The sequence below is a fragment of the Pecten maximus genome, chromosome 7 (genome assembly GCF_902652985.1).
Source record: "Pecten maximus chromosome 7, xPecMax1.1, whole genome shotgun sequence".
Lineage (NCBI taxonomy): Eukaryota > Metazoa > Mollusca > Bivalvia > Pectinida > Pectinidae > Pecten > Pecten maximus.
In genome coordinates, this window is record NC_047021.1 from 31,584,759 (window position 1) to 31,604,113 (window position 19,355).

Sequence of the window (19,355 nt, forward strand, 5' to 3'; positions counted from 1 at the left end):
AGAAATTACGTGAAGCTGATTGATAAAGTGGTAGATAGGCCTTAAAACAATTATTTCTTAATTAGAATGAAACTTTTAAAATGAAAAATAGTAATTTGCATAATAAATAAAACTGACAAATCAAATAAATAGTAGACAGATAATTATGTAATGAATAAGACCACGTGACTATCGTGAATTATGGCCGTTGTTATGTGTTCAGACTTTATCAAGTGCTATGCTTTAGTAATAATCTGGTTTAGATTATGTGTAATTATTCATCCTACAAATGTACATGTATGCAATACAACAATTTCTCCCAGAGTGCATTGCGGTTCCCTTCATAAAGGAACTGCAATGCACCCTGGGAGAGATTGGTACTGGACCGAGTTATGTTTTAAATGTGAAGACTTTTTACGATCAAACTAGTGATTGGACGAAAGATGGATATTTTCTTTGTAGATCGCTTATTCAGTTTGGCTATAACTATATATTGTTAAGAAAAGGAATATGTTAAGATCGAACGTTCCAGAATCACCAGATAAACAGTAAGTTTTAAAAGGACATTGTTAATTCGAAATCCGAATTTTCATCAATGATCACAATCAGTGTTTAATTTATAACTCCAATTTCCAAGAAAATATCTTTCAGTGCCAATGATATGCACGTATTTCAAATTCCGAAACCGATAATATCCATCAATGATGCCTACGGTAATTGTGTTTCTCCGCAATGCATAGCCATGTTCCGCAAACGGTAAAGGTTCATCGCGGTAAAGATTCATCACAATTATCGTTCATCAGTGTTAGCATTCATCACGGTTAACATTCGTCGGGGTAAAGTTTCATCACGGTAAAGGTTCATCACGGTAAAGATTCATCACAATTATCGTTCATCAGTGTTAGCATTCATCACGGTTAACATTCGTCGGGGTAAAGTTTCATCACGGTAAAGTTTCATCACGGTAAAGGTTCATCACGGTAAAGATTCATCACAATTATCGTTCATCAGTGTTAGCATTCATCACGGTAAACGTTCATCGGGGTAAAGTTTCATCACGGTAAAGGTTCATCACGGTAAAGATTCATCACAAAATCGTTCATCAGTGTTAGCATTCATCACGGTAAACGTTCATCGGGGTAAAGTTTCATCACGGTAAACGTTCATCAAGGTTGCCATTCATCATGATTTCCATTCATCACGGCAAAGTTTTTTTTTTTTTTTAATAGCATAGTTCTCTAAAATACAATTTCACAGCGTAAAACACGTTTTTTTAAACCACGAGGTCGTGACGAAAAATCAAAGAAAGATTCCTATCTGTTAAGATACCATTTCAGTCATATTTATCTGTCGTGTCTGATATATGATTAGGCTATGTAGAACAGTTAGTTTGAATGTTAGAAGGGGAATTTTACTTGATACGACATCCACAGAACAAGAAAAATCCATGAAGAAAAAAGCATGCTGAAAATGGACCATGCATGTGTTGAAAAAGAGAAAATTGCTAAGAACAGATTCATGTTTAATCAATAATCATCAATATTTTTGTTGGCATGCGCGGCTTAAGTTTAAAGAAAACGACACATTCAGATGGTTTACGCGTAGTAGAAAATGACTTTAAAATATAAAGTCAGCTTCGAAAATGAATTCGGAATAAACTAATTTTCAAATACTGTACTATTTTGAAATGTATTTCATTTTGAAACCAGCTAAATGCATAGCCGTTTTGAATACTTATATGTAATGTTATCGCATTTTTAACAACCACAGACCTACAATATGATACTTGGGAATAAGGCCATGAGGATGTCTTCTACAATTTTGTAGTTGGTTTAGTTTTTGGAAGTCTTTTACACTTTTTCTTAGTTAATTTTTCCGTGGTACCTGTTTTTTTTCCACTCAGTATATGAAACAAAAAGCATGGTCCGTTTCTTTAGGGGCCGCGGTGGCCGAGTGGTTAAGGTGCCCCGACAATTCATCACTAGCGCTCCACCTCTGGGTTGCGGGATCGAAACCCACGTGGGGCAGTTGCCTGGTACTGACCGTAGGTCGGTGGTTTTTCTCCGGGTACTCCGGCTTTCCTCCACTTCCAAAACCAGGCACGTCCTTAAATGACCCTGGCTGTTAATAGGACGTTAAACAAAAATAAACCAAACTAAACCAAATCGTTTCTTTATCCACTAAAACTCTTATTTCTTCAAACGTTTGGTATTCACAAAATAACACATTTTCATCTATAATATACATAATTATAGTCAGTATCATAAATCTTTCGCTCACCGGCTAACAAAACATGTTTGTCCTCGACATCTTCGGAACCAAGCGTGACTACATCAACTGCAGTGTTTACCATGTGCGGACTACATCAATTTGGTGGTCAGGGATTACTGCTGTCCAGGTAAGGTAGTATATAGCTATAGCAGTGCTGGTGTTGCTGCGCGATAATATAGCCCGAGGCAAATCTCAAAATTAGTGCCTGTTCCAACAAAATTAGTCATTTTCTCCAATCTTAGGCACAGTCCTATATTTCTAGTATCGGCCGGCTAAACTAGTGAAAATTGTAGAAAAAAAATCGAATTTTAGATAGCAAACAGAGAATTAGTGTGTATTCATCTTTTTTTAGACATTGGGGAAATACTAGTGCCTGTTACAACATTTTAGACATTTTTAAATTAGTAGAAAATATGAAAAAAAACTAGGGCATTCGTGTCTCCCAGTGAAAGGTTTCACAAACTGAATCATATCAACTTAACAGCCCTGTTAATAAGTTTTTACCTCAGTTTCTTGCAATTTTCCAAATCCACAAAAAGTTTTGTTTATTTCTTTTTTTTTTTCGCGATAAAAAAAATTGCAAAATTCCTGAGATAAATAGAGCCCATTTTTCATGCACAGGAAACTTGTTATTTTTATTTTGAATTGAAAAAAATCTTCACAAGCAGCAGATGTTTTTTTTATTCACAGGCATATGTAATACGAACGTCCGATCTTTATATTCACGGTCAATTCCTCTGCTCTTTCTATGACAACGCGGTGCAACTTAGTTCGACCTTGATTAACTTTGTTTAATTAGCTTTGTTTTCGATGAAAGAAGACATTTATGTTTCCGAAATGACTAAATAAAACATACGATTGAATAGCATGTTCAAATAGGAATTTAGTAATACTCACTGTATAACTCGAATAATGAAAAACTGCATAAAACAGCAGAGTCCAAACATGTTACGTCTCCTTGTAAATATTTGCCATGGCTTCATCAATTTTGTCCACCCACAATTAGATGGATTTATAGAATCGTAACCGTGTGTCTATCACACTGATGCAAAGGTCAGTTCAATAGTGTACTTTTGTCGAAACCATTTGACTATAGTTCCGTATTCGGAAACGCCTCAGTGAACAATGTTTGTACATACCTTCATCAGACAAATGACCAGAGAAGCGTGACCGAATGTATTCAATGAAACGCCACAAATGAAATACCTTACCAGTATGATATACGAAAATGCCATTGTTTTTCGCAGACGTAGCTTTTGGGATGATGCGTGCATCGGCGTTATGATATGTTTGCTCTGTAACATGGGTCTTTCTACTGGAGATAGGATTACCATTCCACCGTCATAACGCTGTGTAACATGGGTCTTTTTACTGGAGATTGGATTACCATTCCACCGTCATAACGCTGTGTAACATGGGTCTTTATACAGGAGATTGAATTACCATTCCACCGTCATAACTCCCTATAATATGGGTCTTTATACAGGAGATTGAATTACCATTCCACCGTCATAACTCCCTATAATATGGGTCTTTATACAGGAGATTGAATTACCATTCCACCGTCATAACGCTGTGTAACATGGGTCTTTCTACAGGAGATAGGATTACCATTCCACCGTCATAACGCTGTGTAACATGGGTCTTTCTACTGGAGATTGGATTACCATTCCACCGTCATAACGCTGTGTAACATGGGTCTTTCTACAGGAGATTGAATTACCATACCACCGTCATAACGCTGTGTAACATGGGTCTTTCTACAGGAGATTGAATTACCATTCCACCGTCATAACTCCCTATAATATGGGTCTTTATACAGGAGATTGAATTACCATTCCACCGTCATAACTCCCTATAATGTGTCTTTCTACTGGAGATTGGATTACCATTCCACCATTATAACTCCCTATAACATGGATCTTTCTACTGGAGATTGGATTACAATTCCACCGCCATAACTCCCTATAACATGGATCTTTCTACTGGAGATTGGATTACCACTCCACCATCATAACTCCCTATAATATGTGTCTTTCTACTGGAGATTGGATTACCATTCCGCCATTATAACGCTCTGTAACCTGTGTGTATTATCATCGTTCCACTGTCATTATTGCCAATCCAGACATCAGTGATTTTAGTCTTCCAAGACCATAGCAAATACGGCAGTCTTAGTGTTATTTCTGTAATCATTGGCCATTTCATGATTTTGTTTCTGTTGTCCTCTGCTCTGCGGAGATTATCAATAACGGATAGCGTCTTGGCTTTGTATACAATGCAATTGCTCATTTTGAGATCTTCTATTGCTGTTTGGAAATATGCTGCTAGTGTAAAAAAAATCAACAACATCATGCGATCTTTTGGAAATGCTAAAGTTACAAGTTTTTTGAGTGATGTCCGTTGTGCTTTTTCTGACCGTAGGCCGGTGGTTTTTCTCCGGGTACTCCGGCTTTCCTCCACCTCCAAAACCTGGCACGTCCTTAAATGACCCTGGCTGTTAATAGGACGTTAAACAAAAACAAACCAAACAAACCAAGCTTTTTCATACCGATGCATGTCGCTGTGACAATGCGGTGTATGCCAAACACTTTACTTTGTCATCGAATTCCACAAGATGACTTCCCATCCAATGAGGAAACAATTTGACGTTGTGCGAAAGTTGTTCCAGATTCTAGTAAAACTTGAAATGCAGATGACGAATTGCAAAAGCAAGGAGGAACCCTACAAGAATCTCCGTAGATTTCGGGGATAAATGGTAAAGGTCATATTGAGCCCTCGAGAAGATCAATCCTGAGCATTTAAATCAAGACTAATGTGGAGACCCCGATTTTGAGGCGAAATATTAAAGATCAAAAGTCACCACGCCATGTCAAACTTTGTGTAATCATGACACACCGACACACCGGATCCTCACAGGGTAATTATCTATCAAATAAGGTGTATTACTGAGTTTGATGTCTAGACGTACACATTGTGTGAACATCGTTTAGGAATTGATAAGACATCTTTTGATATCTTTGATGATGTCTGTTGCCGTTATTACATCAAAAACATTTTTATCAGCTTCAGAATTTACACATGGAATTACCAGTGTAGTTGCCCAAATCTCCCAACTCCAAATGAAATTTGATATTTGAGCAGATATGTTGGGAGTTCAGGTATCAGATTTGTTTTATGAATGAATCCAGGCCATGAAATCACAAAAGATTTAAGGTAATATTCCCAAAATTAGACTTTTAAATAAACTGCATCATATCGAATTCTAGAATATTTGAGATAAACTGTGAACTTAAAAGTTGAGAACCTTGTTTGTAATATTAGTTCCATAGACTGGTCTGCACTAGTTTCACTAATGTTCTTTATTTAGCAATACCCACATCCACAGGAAAGTATTAAAGAATTTAAGGAAAGTTTCCTTTAACATTTTTTCTGCAATTATTCTTTCCTATGGATGAACTCGAGTTCAGAAATTTTCCGAAGCTAGGGAAGTTTTAGAAACTGGGGCGGGGTCTAAGAGTACTGTACATAATTCATCTCTCAAAAAACACATGCAGGAATTAAGGAAATGTCGGTAAAATTCAACACAAAACAATGCATAAAAGAAAGAAACATTTTATTACAAAATGTGAACATTATTCCTGAAGACCATAAATGGTTCATAACTCAAAAACAAAATGCTAGCACAAAGTGGTCGGTGTTTACACACAAAATCATAATCCTAATAATGTAGATGTTTCGAGTTCTAACGTTCCATGCCTAAATTTGGAATGACATCTTAATTGGATCCCTTATTTCTATTATATAACAACCTCTGGTACACATTAATCAATGGATCATAATGTAACATCTGACAAAATGTTAATAACACCAAACGCATGCATAGATGCATATCTTAAGGTAAGTTGATAGAATCATACTTTACTGTGCCCATTCAAGAGAACAACAAGCATATCTGTGGGACAACAATAACCAAACTATTTGGTATTTAAGTACTTTATCACAAATGTATGAGCTAAAGCAGAAAAGCAGTACAGAAAATTGATTTTTTGTTAAGGTTTGTGCTGTAAATACAATCATTGACATGTATTATAGCTCACAACACTTCAATACTTCTAATTAAAAAAATACTTTACACTTTTAAGAGTGGAATTCAATTTTTCAAGAGAAAACCTGCACTAATATGATCGTATTTCTTTCACATTCATCTCAATCACACACATGAACAATGACAATGTTAACATTCACACAACCACGACTCCTTTCAATCTACCTGTATACACAAACATTCCATGGTGAGAATCAGCCGTAAGATATCTTATTGCAAAACTGCAAACATTTCCACAGTTGAAGAAAATTGTTTCGTTTTCTTCCCAATATCCTGTCATGCTTTAAAGTAATAAGTTATTTTAAATTGATCTCTTGGTTACAACTCGTCATGTTTCTCTTCTTCCGCATCTTCTTCATTCTGAAACGAGAGATAGGAGAAATGGCACATCACACACAGGTCAAACAGGCCCACTCACGTAACCCTATAAAGTCACCTGGAGAACATGGTCAACAAAGTCACTCCATAAAATACTGAAGTCTCTAAAAAGATTTTTTCAAAACTGCTTGGTATCATTGTAAGATTGAAAGAAAAGTATTATCAATGATGTTTTGTACAGACCTTGTACAATAAATGGTTTGTGTATCATGTGTGGATAACTTGGACTTCATAACTAAAATAACTCTGAGAATAAAATACCATCAGTGACAAATTATCAAAGTCCTACCAGAACAATTAATTTCTGCCATTTTTTTCATGTATAGATCTTGTATACCAATATATCTATCATTCTATAAATTCATATTTTTCATGTATAGATCTTGTATACCAATATATCCATCATTCTATAAATTCATATTTTTCATGTATAGATCTTGTATACCAATATATCCATCATTCTATAACTTCTATGACTATGTATTATCTGCAAATCATTTTTGTTTGTTTTGCATTTGTATCTGAATATGTCTTTGATGTCCATTATGTCATAATTTTGAATACCCTAAAAGAGAAAAATAAAAAATGAAAATAAAAACCTACTCCAAAGTCAGTTCTCTGAAGACGTATATGTTAAACCTATCACAAAGCCAACTCACAAACTCACAAACAAATTTTGCAAATATATCTTTATCTCTAAAACTTCATAAATTGGACACCTGCCCCTGTTGTTCAGGACTGACTAAATCCTATTTTGTCATCACTAATACAGAGTATATAAAAGAATATCTCCAGCTTTGAGGTTATAACCATCCCCTACATATGTCATAATGGGCCATCTGGAATAATCCATTATGAGTCATAAGACGAGAGGGATAGGGTTTAGTTCGGCCTGTGTATAATGTATTTCCTCTCCCATCACCATGGTAACATCTTTGCCTGGTTTCATTAAACATAATATAGCAGGTCTCTACACACAAATGGAACATCAGGGTTAGTATCTCCAACTTCCCTGATGTGCAAACATTGAAGGTCGCAAGCACGAGAGCGCAAGTTTGTGCATCGACTCAAATTTTGTTATCAAAGTCTATACATTCACATGCATTTTCTCTGACAGTGTTTGATTCTATTCTAAAATACCATGCAAGAATGTTATAAAATGTATTTAAATTTTTGTATCTGCTCAAGGTCAAAATGCAGTGAACTAGCAAACATTTGACCTTGAAAGGCCAACACAAATCAAACGATTTAACTGGGAGATTCAACACAAACCGAACAGGCAAAGCAGCATGGTACATGTATGATGGGAGATGGAAATATAAAAACACACATCAAAGTCACAAGTAAGATTACATGCAAAATGACTGAATCCTCACATTTTGTATCTAAGACATATTTCAGTAGAGTTCATGGTCAAAGACTTGTATTTATTAAAAGTAAAATAATCTGAAACTAAAGTTTACCTTCAAAGGCAAATTTCAGTTTGTTTTTAAAGTTATGTTCATATTCAAAGACAGGTTTGTATAGATTTATAATGTTTACACAGAGTTTATAATAAAGGCTTTTTTTTCTGCATGGTTTATGTCCCAATTTGTGTTTGTAAGGACTATATATATATATATATATATATGTGTCTACTGTTTGTGTTAGGACTACAGTCCCTGTCTATTGTGTATGTTAGGACAACAGTTCCCAACTATTGTGTATGTTAGGACTACAGTCCCCGTGTATTGTGTATGTTAGGACTACAGTCCCTGTCTATAGTGTATGTTAGGACTACAGTCCCTGTCTATAGTGTATGTTAGGACTACAGTCCCCGTGTATTGTGTATGTTAGGGCTACAGTCCCCATGTATTGTGTATATTAGGACTATAGTCCCCTTCTATAGTGTATATTAGGACTAAAGTCCCCGTGTATTGTGTATATTAGGGATATAGTCCCCGTCTATAGTGTATATTAGGACTACAGTCCCCGTCTATAGTGTATGTTAGGACTACAGTCCCCGTCTATAGTGTATATTAGGATTATAGTCCCCATCTATTTTGTATATTAGGACTACAGTCCCCGTCTATAGTGTATGTTAGGACTACAGTCCCCGTCTATAGTGTATATTAGGACTATAGTCCCCATCTATTTTGTATATTAGGACTACAGTCCCCATCTATAGTGTATATTAGGACTATAGTCCCCATCTATTTTGTATATTAGGACTACAGTCCCCGTCTATAGTGTATATTAGGACTATAGTCCCCATCTATTTTGTATATTAGGACTACAGTCCCCGTGTATTGTGTATGTTAGGACTACAGTCCCCGTCTATTGTGTATGTTAGGACTACAGTCCCCGTGTATTGTGTACGTTAGGACTACAGTCCCCATGTATAGGTATGTAAGGACTACAGTTCCCATCTATAGTGTATATTAGGACTACAGTCCCCGTCTATAGTGTATATTAGGACTACAGTCCCCTCTATAGTGTATATTAGGACTATAGTCCCCATCTATTTTGTATATTAGGACTACAGTCCCTGTGTATTGTGTATGTTAGGACTACAGTCCCTGTGTATTGTGTATGTTAGGACTACAGTCCCCGTGTATTGTGTATGTTAAGACTACAGTCCCTGTGTATTGTGTATGTTAGGACTACAGTCCCCGTGTACTGTGTATATTAGGACTAGTCCCCGTCTATAGTGTATATTAGGACTATAGTCCCCGTGTATTGTGTATGTTAGGACTACAGTCCCCGTCTATAGTGTATATTAGGACTACAGTCCCCGTCTATAGTGTATATTAGGACTACAGTCCCTGTCTATTGTGTATGTTAGGACTACAGTCCCCGTGTATTGTGTATGTTAAGACTACAGTCCCCATCTATTTTGTATATTAGGACTACAGTCCCCGTCTATAGTGTATATTAGGACTATAGTCCCCGTCTATAGTGTATATTAGGACTACAGTCCCCGTCTATAGTGTATGTTAGGACTACAGTCCCCGTGTATTGTGTATGTTAGGACTACAGTCCCCGTGTATTGTGTATGTTAGGACTATAGTCCCCATCTATTTTGTATATTAGGACTACAGTCCCCGTCTATAGTGTATATTAGGACTATAGTCCTAATTTGGTTGAGTACTGTGAGATGATAAAGACTACAGGTCATGCCTTACCTGTTCTCCATCTTCACTGCTAACTTCTTCTGCCTCATCATCATCAGCAGCAGCCTCTTCCTCCTCAAAGTCTGGTAACTCATCCACCTGGAATCAAGGAGGAACAAATACTCAGACAAGGATCTTACACGAGTGTCAATGTGATAAGGAATTCATATGATCAATTTCATTATTACAATAACACAAGTGTGCATTACGTTTTATCACATAATTCATGACAAATAAATGAAGACTCTCTAATTCTGATTTACAAAGAAAAATTGTTACTGCGGAGATTATCAGGTGGCATTTATTTACAACACAATAGCATTATACATGTGTCTTACATTATTTGACATGGCAGAACAAGTCTGCTACGTATTTGTATAAAGAATCAAAGACGAGGATAACATCAGAAACTTCTTCACACATTTTTACCTTAGCATCAAATGGAATGTCTAAAGATGTTCTCAACATTGTCTCAATTCTCTTGGCAAATGTTGCAGAGTCCTTGATGGCAAATCCAGAGCGAAGGGTGGCTGTATCATACAAAATGAGGGCAAGATCTTTAGCACCTTCATCTTCGGCTTCTACCTTAGTTTTAAGTTCTTTGATGAGAGGATGTCCAGGGTTGATCTCAAGGGTTTTCTTCTGTGTTGCGTAGTAGCTGTCGGGAATAACATTATTTAAATAAATGTTCTCAATTATTTCAGTATCTTTAGAAAATGCAGATAACAGAATTCATAAAATATTAAACACAATCTGAACTAGAATTGTAGCTTAACTTAATACCCCACATCATAATTTATAATTGGTTAAAAGGTATGAGGGACATATTCTTGGATCCAAATTTCTTCAATCATGTATAGAATATAGACTATAAATATAAAACTAGAAAATATCTGTAAAGGCATGAATGCCTCTGCTCTGATGCGTCCCGTGCAGAACGGGCAAAAGGTGACCTTTGAGTTTGACCGATGCCTACCAGAACGTGATCAGGTGCAGTTTGGTTTGGGTTATTTTGTTTTAACGTCCTATTAACAGTCAGGGTCATTTAAGGACGTGTCAGGTTTTGGAGGTGGAAGAGTAACTGGAGAAAAAACCTCTGGCCTACAGTCAGTACAGGGGCAACTTCCCCACACAGGTTTCGAACTCGCAACCCAGATGTGGAGGGCTAGTGATAAAGTGTCAGGACACCTTAAGGTGCAGAACATAATGTTATGATACTATCATGTAAATATGAACTCAATCTGTTGACGAGTTCTGAAGATATTTGGAACAGGACTGGATGAGACAGATTGACATGGGTAACACAATATACCCACACTCCTTCCTTACAAAATGGAGGGGGGTATAGAATATACTATACTCACTCAGATGTTGGATCCTTGGCTTTGGCATAGGCCTGAGATTTCATGATCCTCTCCATGTTGCCTGACCAGCCATACTGGCTAGCCACTAGGGCACATGGTGACTGGCTCAATCTCTCGGAGACGGTGGCCTTCTCAATCAAGTCCTTGAGTCCATCGTCCTTCAGCCAGGTGGTCAGGGGCTCATACTCCTTCTGCAGTTCATCCTTGGTTTCCTTAGCCTTCTCGCTGTCCCCATCCAGTTTCAGACCCTCTTTGGCGACATTCTGGAACTTCTTTCCGTCAAATTCAGGCAAGGACTGTATGCAGTACTCATCAACAGGCTCCACAAGGTACAGAACTTCATATCCTTTCTTCAATAGTCGCTCAACGAATGGGGATTGTTCAACCTGTCGGAGAAAATATTGAAATATAACACTCCACATTTCTTTTTTAAGAGGAATAAAAGGGATTCAACTTCCATTAATTAATTTTACTTCAAAATGAATCAATATTACACTAGCTCAACTCAATACCAGTGGATAATTTTGCTACAGTCCAAAGATAACAAAATTGTTCAAACTACTTTAGAACTTTAGAAGAAGTTATCCCTGATACTTGTGAGTCAAACTGGTGCCTGAAAGATCTCTAACAATTAAAAAGTAAGTCCAATACTCTAGATCTCAAATTTGCAGATTATCTGACTTTAACTTCAAATAAATAACTTGTTAATATGCTAGCCAACTGGTGTTTTTAACTTGTGTGTAGAGTTTTATATCTGTATATACAGACACCCTGCCTAATCTTACCATCAAATATCTATATAGTGTCCCCTTCTGTGTCAGATCAGACAGGTTTCACTGCATCTTAAACAGCATCTATTTCAAATACTTTGTTGTAACTATTTTGATCTCAGAAGGATTATACTGTTTTGTTTTATGTAGAGTGCTCTACAAACAAAATGCTCATCTCTCTCACCTCCTTCCTGCTTGTTCCTGCCATAAAGTAAATGGATTCCTGTTTTTCTTTCATCCTCTCCAGATAATCAGCCAGACTTGTGTTTTCTGTGTCAGAGTTTGATGAAGCAAATCTCAGAAGTTTGGCCAGACGGGTTCTGTTTGAGTGGTCCTCGATCACTCCCAGCTTGATGCTACAAATATATTTACAGGGATACAATACTGGAGAATTGTCTTGTCTCAAAACCTAAGGTCCTATCCATTATGGGTCAGCTAGACAAGGAATTAAAACTGTTTATTCTTTAAATATAAAATACTAGGATATCAATGTATTGGCTTATTATTTCATTCTATGATGGAATGTTTATGTAGATCCAAAATGAGGTTTCTATTTCTAATATCTTAAGTAATATTAGCAAATACATCTTCAAGATAATTTATGATAAAACATTATTATACAAAACATTTTAAAAATTGAACCCACAGTTTTTTATACAACAGTTCTATACCCTGGTATAATTAATCCTTTGTACTCTACCATGCGGCTAATATATTGAAATTTTTTACTAGTGCTGCGCACTCGTGAAAAATATCAAAATATTAGCCCCACTCATGAAATATATTTGGTATTACTGAAGACACTGTTAGATATCCTTTATAATTTGTATGTCTAGATTGGCAAATGTCCTTTGTACTATAAACAAACCTTGTACTGTATTCTTTCCAGAACTTTTCATAATCATCTTTATCAATTTTCTTGATCATGTCGAGTGTCTTTCTGACCAGTTTCTTCTTGATGACCTTGAGGAGTTTGTGTTGTTGTAGGGTTTCACGAGATACGTTTAATGGAAGGTCGTCAGAGTCAACCTGATAAAATCAGAGTGAAGAGTTAAATTATATGTCAAACAAAGTCACATTGAGGAAAGAGAACAGGAAACTTACTACATGTGCATTTTAAGTAATTTCAAATCATCTTTGCATCTGCAGTGATATATTTATAATGCTTTTCACTGCTCCAATGTAGACATTTTGATCTCGGTCTGCCAAATCTTTTAGAATTCTGTGAAACAAGCTCACAGACAATATGGGGCATTCATGTCATGACAATTATTAGAACAACTTAAATGTGCATTTTAAATATTTCCTTTCTTTTTTGTATGAGTAAAGTTCTTTTTTTAACTTTTCTCAACCTAACTCCTTCGAGGATCTAATTTTTGGATGAATACCTACAGATGTGATTTGATAAATTAGCTCTAGAGATTATATAAAAATATTAAATGAGTTCTGTGTAAGCCTTGTATTCAAGATAAATAATACTCACCACTCCCTTCACAAAAGACAAATATTTGGGCATCATGTCTTCAAAGTCGTCGGTGATGAACACTCTCCTCACATACATCTGTAACATAAGCATTGTACAGTCAGTGAGTGAGTGCTTCAAAGATCTGATTAAATTCTCAAAGTATGACCGTATAAAAGCAGGATAAAATCAGTCAAAATGAAAAACTTAAAATGAAAAACTTGATATGTTAAAATTATGGATTCTCCTCCTCCCATGTAAATAAGTGTCATTGTTTTTATAAATAATAACAGTATTCTTGAACTTAACCTTGGAAACATGAAACAGGAATACATCCAAGATATGCTCATAATTGACCTTTGCATAATGTTTTATCAAAATCCATTCAGAAAAAATGTCACTAGAGTAATCATATCAGATTTCTCTATAAAACTGACCTTGATGTGTTCCTGGGTTTTGCCATAGTTTTGGAACAGGTCAGGTGTGGCAGTCTTCGGTACATAGAGGATAGACTTGAAGGTGACCTCTCCCTCAGCGGTGAAGTGGACTTTGGCCATCGGCTCTTCATGATCCTTACTGATGGACTTGTAAAATTCGGTGTACTCATCATCTGTGATTTCTGAAGATCTGGAAGAAAAAAATAGTAATGAAAATTTAATATGAAACATAACAAAATTTGAACAAAAGCATGCATAACAAATAAACACTGATCTTGCTAGAGATAGTTCAATAATTCTCTATTGTTAGCAGTCAGTCATAAATAAATATAAGTAATAATCTTAATGAGCATTTTCATAGTTCCAATGGAAACAAGGACATTTTGGTTTCTAATTTTACTCAGTATGTCACTTTCAGAGGAATTAGGAAGAACTTTAAAACAGATTAATTTCATCTAACAACCAAAAAATCAAAATGTTAACTGAAATTAAACAAACTCTAAGTTTTGACTGTCCTCACATGACTTCTACTTCTTGTGAAGACATCCCTCCCTCAAAAATAAACCAATTCTTCCCAATAAATGATTACTCCCCAATACTTCCCAGTAACTAAATGCTCCCTAGTACTCACTTCCTGGTCCAGATAGGCTTGACACTGTTCATAAGATCCCAATCCCACACAGTCTTCGAAACTTTCTTTGTCTTTGGCTTCTCATCTTCCTTTTCTTCCTCTACCTTTCCTTCATCATCATCTTCATCTTTTTCCTCATCTTTATCCTCCTCTGCAGCCTCATCCTTTGCCTCCTCCTCATCAATGGGTTCCTCAACCTCCTCTGTCTTGCTGGTCCACAGGTAGATGTTGAAGTTGATGAACTGGCTGTATTTGCGGATGAGGTCCTTCAGAGTGGACTCCTCCAGGAAATCGTTGGCCTCCTCTTTCATATGAAGACTGATGGTAGTACCACGGGCCAAGGTGTTTCCACGGGGATCCTTTGTGACAGAGAAGGACTCCGAGTCAGACTCCCAAATGTACTGTTCATCATCGTTGTGTTTTGAAGCGACAATGATACGATCAGCAACTGTATAATAGTTAAAAAGAAAAGAAATTTGAAAAATCGTATTTGACAATTTTTTTTCATATGATTGAACATTAAACTAGAACTGTCGTCCAGAGGACCAACTCATACCCCTCATATCATGCATGCATATTTACACATGGTCCTTATCACTACTGTGTAGTTTGACTTGAAGCAGTTCACAGGTTTATAAGGAGTTGACTGGACAAAATTCTCCCTCACCAAAAAAACGAAGTATAGTGACCTGGTTACCATGGTTACCAAAATTACAACATGATATAGATTACGCACATCTACATTGTATAAGAGTTATTGCCATGAAGTTTCGTTGAAATTCCCTCAGTAGTTTAGGAGGAGTAGCCGGTACATTGTTGTGTCTACAGACTCACCCAAAAAATGAAGTATAGTGACCTGGTTACCATGGTAACCACAAAATTACAACATGATATAGATTACGCACATCTACAATGTATAAGGGTTATTGCCATAAAGTTTCATTGAAATTCCCTCAGTAGTTTAGGAGGAGTAGCCGGTACATTGTTGTGTCTACAGACGGACGGAAGGACAACCACAACCTGATCCCAGTATACCCCCCCCCCTAACTTCGTTGCGGGTTTTTTTGTATAAAAAGGCAATTTACTACCTGGTACCTTTATTGTGTAACTTTTATTTGATGTCAATGCTCAATAAATAAACTTATGAAGTCACTGTTAATAGCTGTTAGCCAAAAACATGCACACTTACCTAGGAAAGATGAATAGAAGCCCACACCGAACTGTCCAATCAAATCGTTCATCTCAGTTGCTGAGTTTGCATCCCCGAGGTGTTTTAAGAACTCGCTGGTACCAGATTTGGCAATGGTTCCGAGGTTGTTGACGAGATCAGATTTCGTCATACCAATACCAGTGTCTGTGACGTGGAGGACATGATTGTCTTTGTCTACCTGTAAGGTAAAAAGGTAAAGGTCAAGCACCATCAGTTTTAAGGCAACATTAACAAGATGATTTGGGTGAAATTTGTGGACGGAATTCAAATAATGGAACTTCATCCATATGGTTGTTTGCTCAAAAATCACAGACAAAATTTCAATAGATTTTGATACAAGTAGATGTATGTATAGAAAATATATTCCCTAACAAATACCCCCCTCCCAATTGTAAAAGAAAATTAAACAAGAGGCCCATGGGCCTTAACGGTCACCTGAGATTTGAAATATTTCAGTTAATTTAATTGACCATTTTTGGCCCCGCCCATAAGCCCCAAGGGGTCAGTCAGGGCCAACATGTGCATATTATCAAACTTTCATCCCATGCTGAAAATGTTAACCAAGTTAGAATGAATTCCAATAGAAATCAAACAAATCAGTCAAAAATGTGATTTCCCTATATAAACTATAGTAAAATTTACCCCTCCCCAGGGGTAAATGTGTGACCCCAGGGTCATAAAATTCACAATTTTAGTAAAGCACCTTAAGATCCCTCCATCTATAAACAGTATTTGATTCTATCTTATTTCAGTCTGAAAAGAAGATTTTTGAAATTTCAGTCAATTTGACCCTTTTTAGCCCCGCCCATAAGCCCCTAGGGGTCAGTCAGGGCCAGCATGTGCATATACCTGGTACCCTCAAACTGTCATCCCAAGCTGATAATGTTAACCAAAATAGAATGAATTCCAATAGAAATCAAACATATTATAGTGAAAAATGTGATTTCCCTATATAAACTATAGTAAAGTATACCCCCTCCCCAGGGGCAAACTTGAGACCCCAGGGTCATGAAATTCAAAATTTCAGTAAAGCACTTTAAGATGCTTCCAACTATAAAGAGTATTTGATTCCACCTTATTTCCGTCTTGAGAAGAAGATTTTTTAAATTTCAGTCAATTTGGCCCTTTTTAACCCCGCCCATTAGCCACTGGGGGTCAGTCAGGGCAAACATGTGTACACAATCAAACTGCCTTCACAAGGTGATAATGTTAACTAAGTTAGAATGAATTCCAATAGAATTCAAACAAATTATAGTAAAAAATGTGATTTCCCTATATAAACTATAGTCAAGTTTACCCCCTCCCAAGGGGCAAACTTGAGACCCCAGGGTCATGAAATTCACAATTTTAGTAAAGCACCTTAAGACCCTTCTAACTATAAAGAGTATTTGATTCAACCTTATTTCCGTCTTGAGAAGAAGATTTTTTAAATTTCAGTCAATTTGGCCCTTTTTAGCCCCGCCCATCAGCCCCTGGGGGTCAGTCAGGGCCAACATGTGCATGCCATCAAACTGTCATCTCATGCTGACAATGTTTACCAAATTAGAATGAATTCCAATAGAAATAAAACAAATAAAAGTCAAAAATGTGATTTCCCTATATAAACTATTGTAAAGTTTACCCCCTCCCCAGGGGCAAACATGAGACCCCAGGTTCATGAAATTTACAATTTTGGTAAAGCACCTTAAGACCCTTCCATCTACGAAGAGTGTTTGATTCCACCATATCTGAGAGTAGAGAAGAAGATTTTTGAAGTTAAGTCAATTTGACCCTTTTTAGCCCCGCCCCTCAGGCCCCTGGGGGGTGGGGACCATATAATTTACAATTTTGGTTGACCTTTAGCCATAGAAGCTTCCTGCCAAATTTCATGGAATTTGGTTTAGGGGTTTTGGAGAAGAAGTCGAAAATGTAAATTGTTTACGGACGCACGACGGACGACGGACGACGGACGGACGACGGACGACGGACGACGACGGACAAAAGGGGATTAGAATAGGTCACTTGAGACTTTGTCTCAGGTGACCTAAAAATGTATAAATAAATAATAAAAAATTTTTTGGAATAATTTCAAAATTTTCGGAATGATTTCCTTACATATTAAACGCTGGCAGAAATTTTATGTTTTAAATCTCACAATGTTACGAGAATAAATGTCTGGTTTTATTATTAATATTGTCTTTTTTTTTGCAACAAATCAATATCATAAAGAACATTAACAGTTTACTTATAAATGAGTTAATGTGTTTAGTATAAACTATATGAAAAGAAGAAAATAACATTGGGGCACTGTCTTCTTGGCAAAATGTTTTTCAGGAGAACAATATTTGGCCAAACTAACCTAATTCAAGCGGACCCAACAGGTTCTATTTATAGTCATATACTAGCTTTTACATACAATATACATCTTCCCACCCACACAACACTTTGTTTTCGAGATTTTATATCTACAATTCCCCTCAAAACATCACAAGAGAAGCCTGGCATCACCACAAGAATCTTTACAAGCACAACACACATACATACACTTCCCCGGTTTATTTAGTGGTACACTGTAAACATCAATGTTACCAAAGTCAGTTACAGTAAATTACTTCCAGTTTTTAGTGGTAGAACACAATATTTGTGTTACCATTGTAACAATTTACTACATTTTACAGATGCATTAAGGCTATATGGTACCTAATGTTAAATCTGTGATTTCTCTTGGAGTTATCCCCCTTACCTGTATTATCTGATACATTAAAGTGAATATATTTTTGAGCTTTATTCGAGTATGTAATCAGCACATTAACATGCCCACAAAACTTGTCTTTAACAATGCCTAAAATGGCTGTGTGGAGCTCTATGGAAAGAAAAGTCAATATAATACTGCTGAAGTAATTAGTTACCTTAATTTTGATGCTGAGTTCATCTGTAGCTACCATAGCATCCTTGTCTGTGAGACTCATGAATCGGATCTTGTCCAAGGCATCAGATGCATTGGAAATTAATTCCCTGAGGAAAATCTGCAACAGAAAATTATATCTTAAATCACATATCCAGCAATAAACTCTCTAATACAAGTATGTCTTTAGTTTCTATATCTTGTTTATATCTCCATGCAAAGACTTGTCTCTAAAAACATGTTCTGTGTACATGACAAAAGCCAGGAAGAAAGAATGTGTAAAAGCATTTCATTATAGAAATAAGTACTTGAAATGTCAGAGAAAGTCTCCAAATTTATTCCAGATGGAGATATTTCATGTTTGACGAGTTACATACATGTATCTGAAAATATTTCATTTTACAATATTTACCACTTAAGTTGTGCCATAACCTTAATTAGGCACAAAAAAAAATAGAGGAATTGGGTGTCAGGGTGAGGCAAAGTTGTTCCAGTATTACAAGAAATATTTTACAACTGTCCAGCACCACCCTAAAGATCTCTGGACACATTTAAATGTCCAACACGTACTAAGTATTTTATCTATCTTTGAGCCATCCTCTATTGTTGAATTTTACTTATTTATACACACATCAGAGTAAACATGTGAAATGGAAGTATGTATGCCATTATTGAAATCTCCTTAAATAGCCATTATCACTCAATATGT

At 36.3% G+C, this 19,355-nt stretch overlaps 1 protein-coding gene across 1 annotated transcript in view; it reads right to left on the reverse strand.

Annotated features, from left to right (window-relative positions):
- Positions 1-19,355, reverse strand: part of LOC117330581 — a 46,926-nt gene that overhangs the window by 11,216 nt on the left and 16,355 nt on the right. Inside the window, 10 exon segments of the mRNA XM_033888993.1 lie at positions 9,901-9,987; positions 10,318-10,546; positions 11,253-11,638; positions 12,207-12,378; positions 12,891-13,051; positions 13,506-13,583; positions 13,922-14,111; positions 14,553-15,000; positions 15,742-15,940; positions 18,651-18,767. Coding sequence (XP_033744884.1) covers positions 9,901-9,987; positions 10,318-10,546; positions 11,253-11,638; positions 12,207-12,378; positions 12,891-13,051; positions 13,506-13,583; positions 13,922-14,111; positions 14,553-15,000; positions 15,742-15,940; positions 18,651-18,767 — 2,067 coding nt within the window.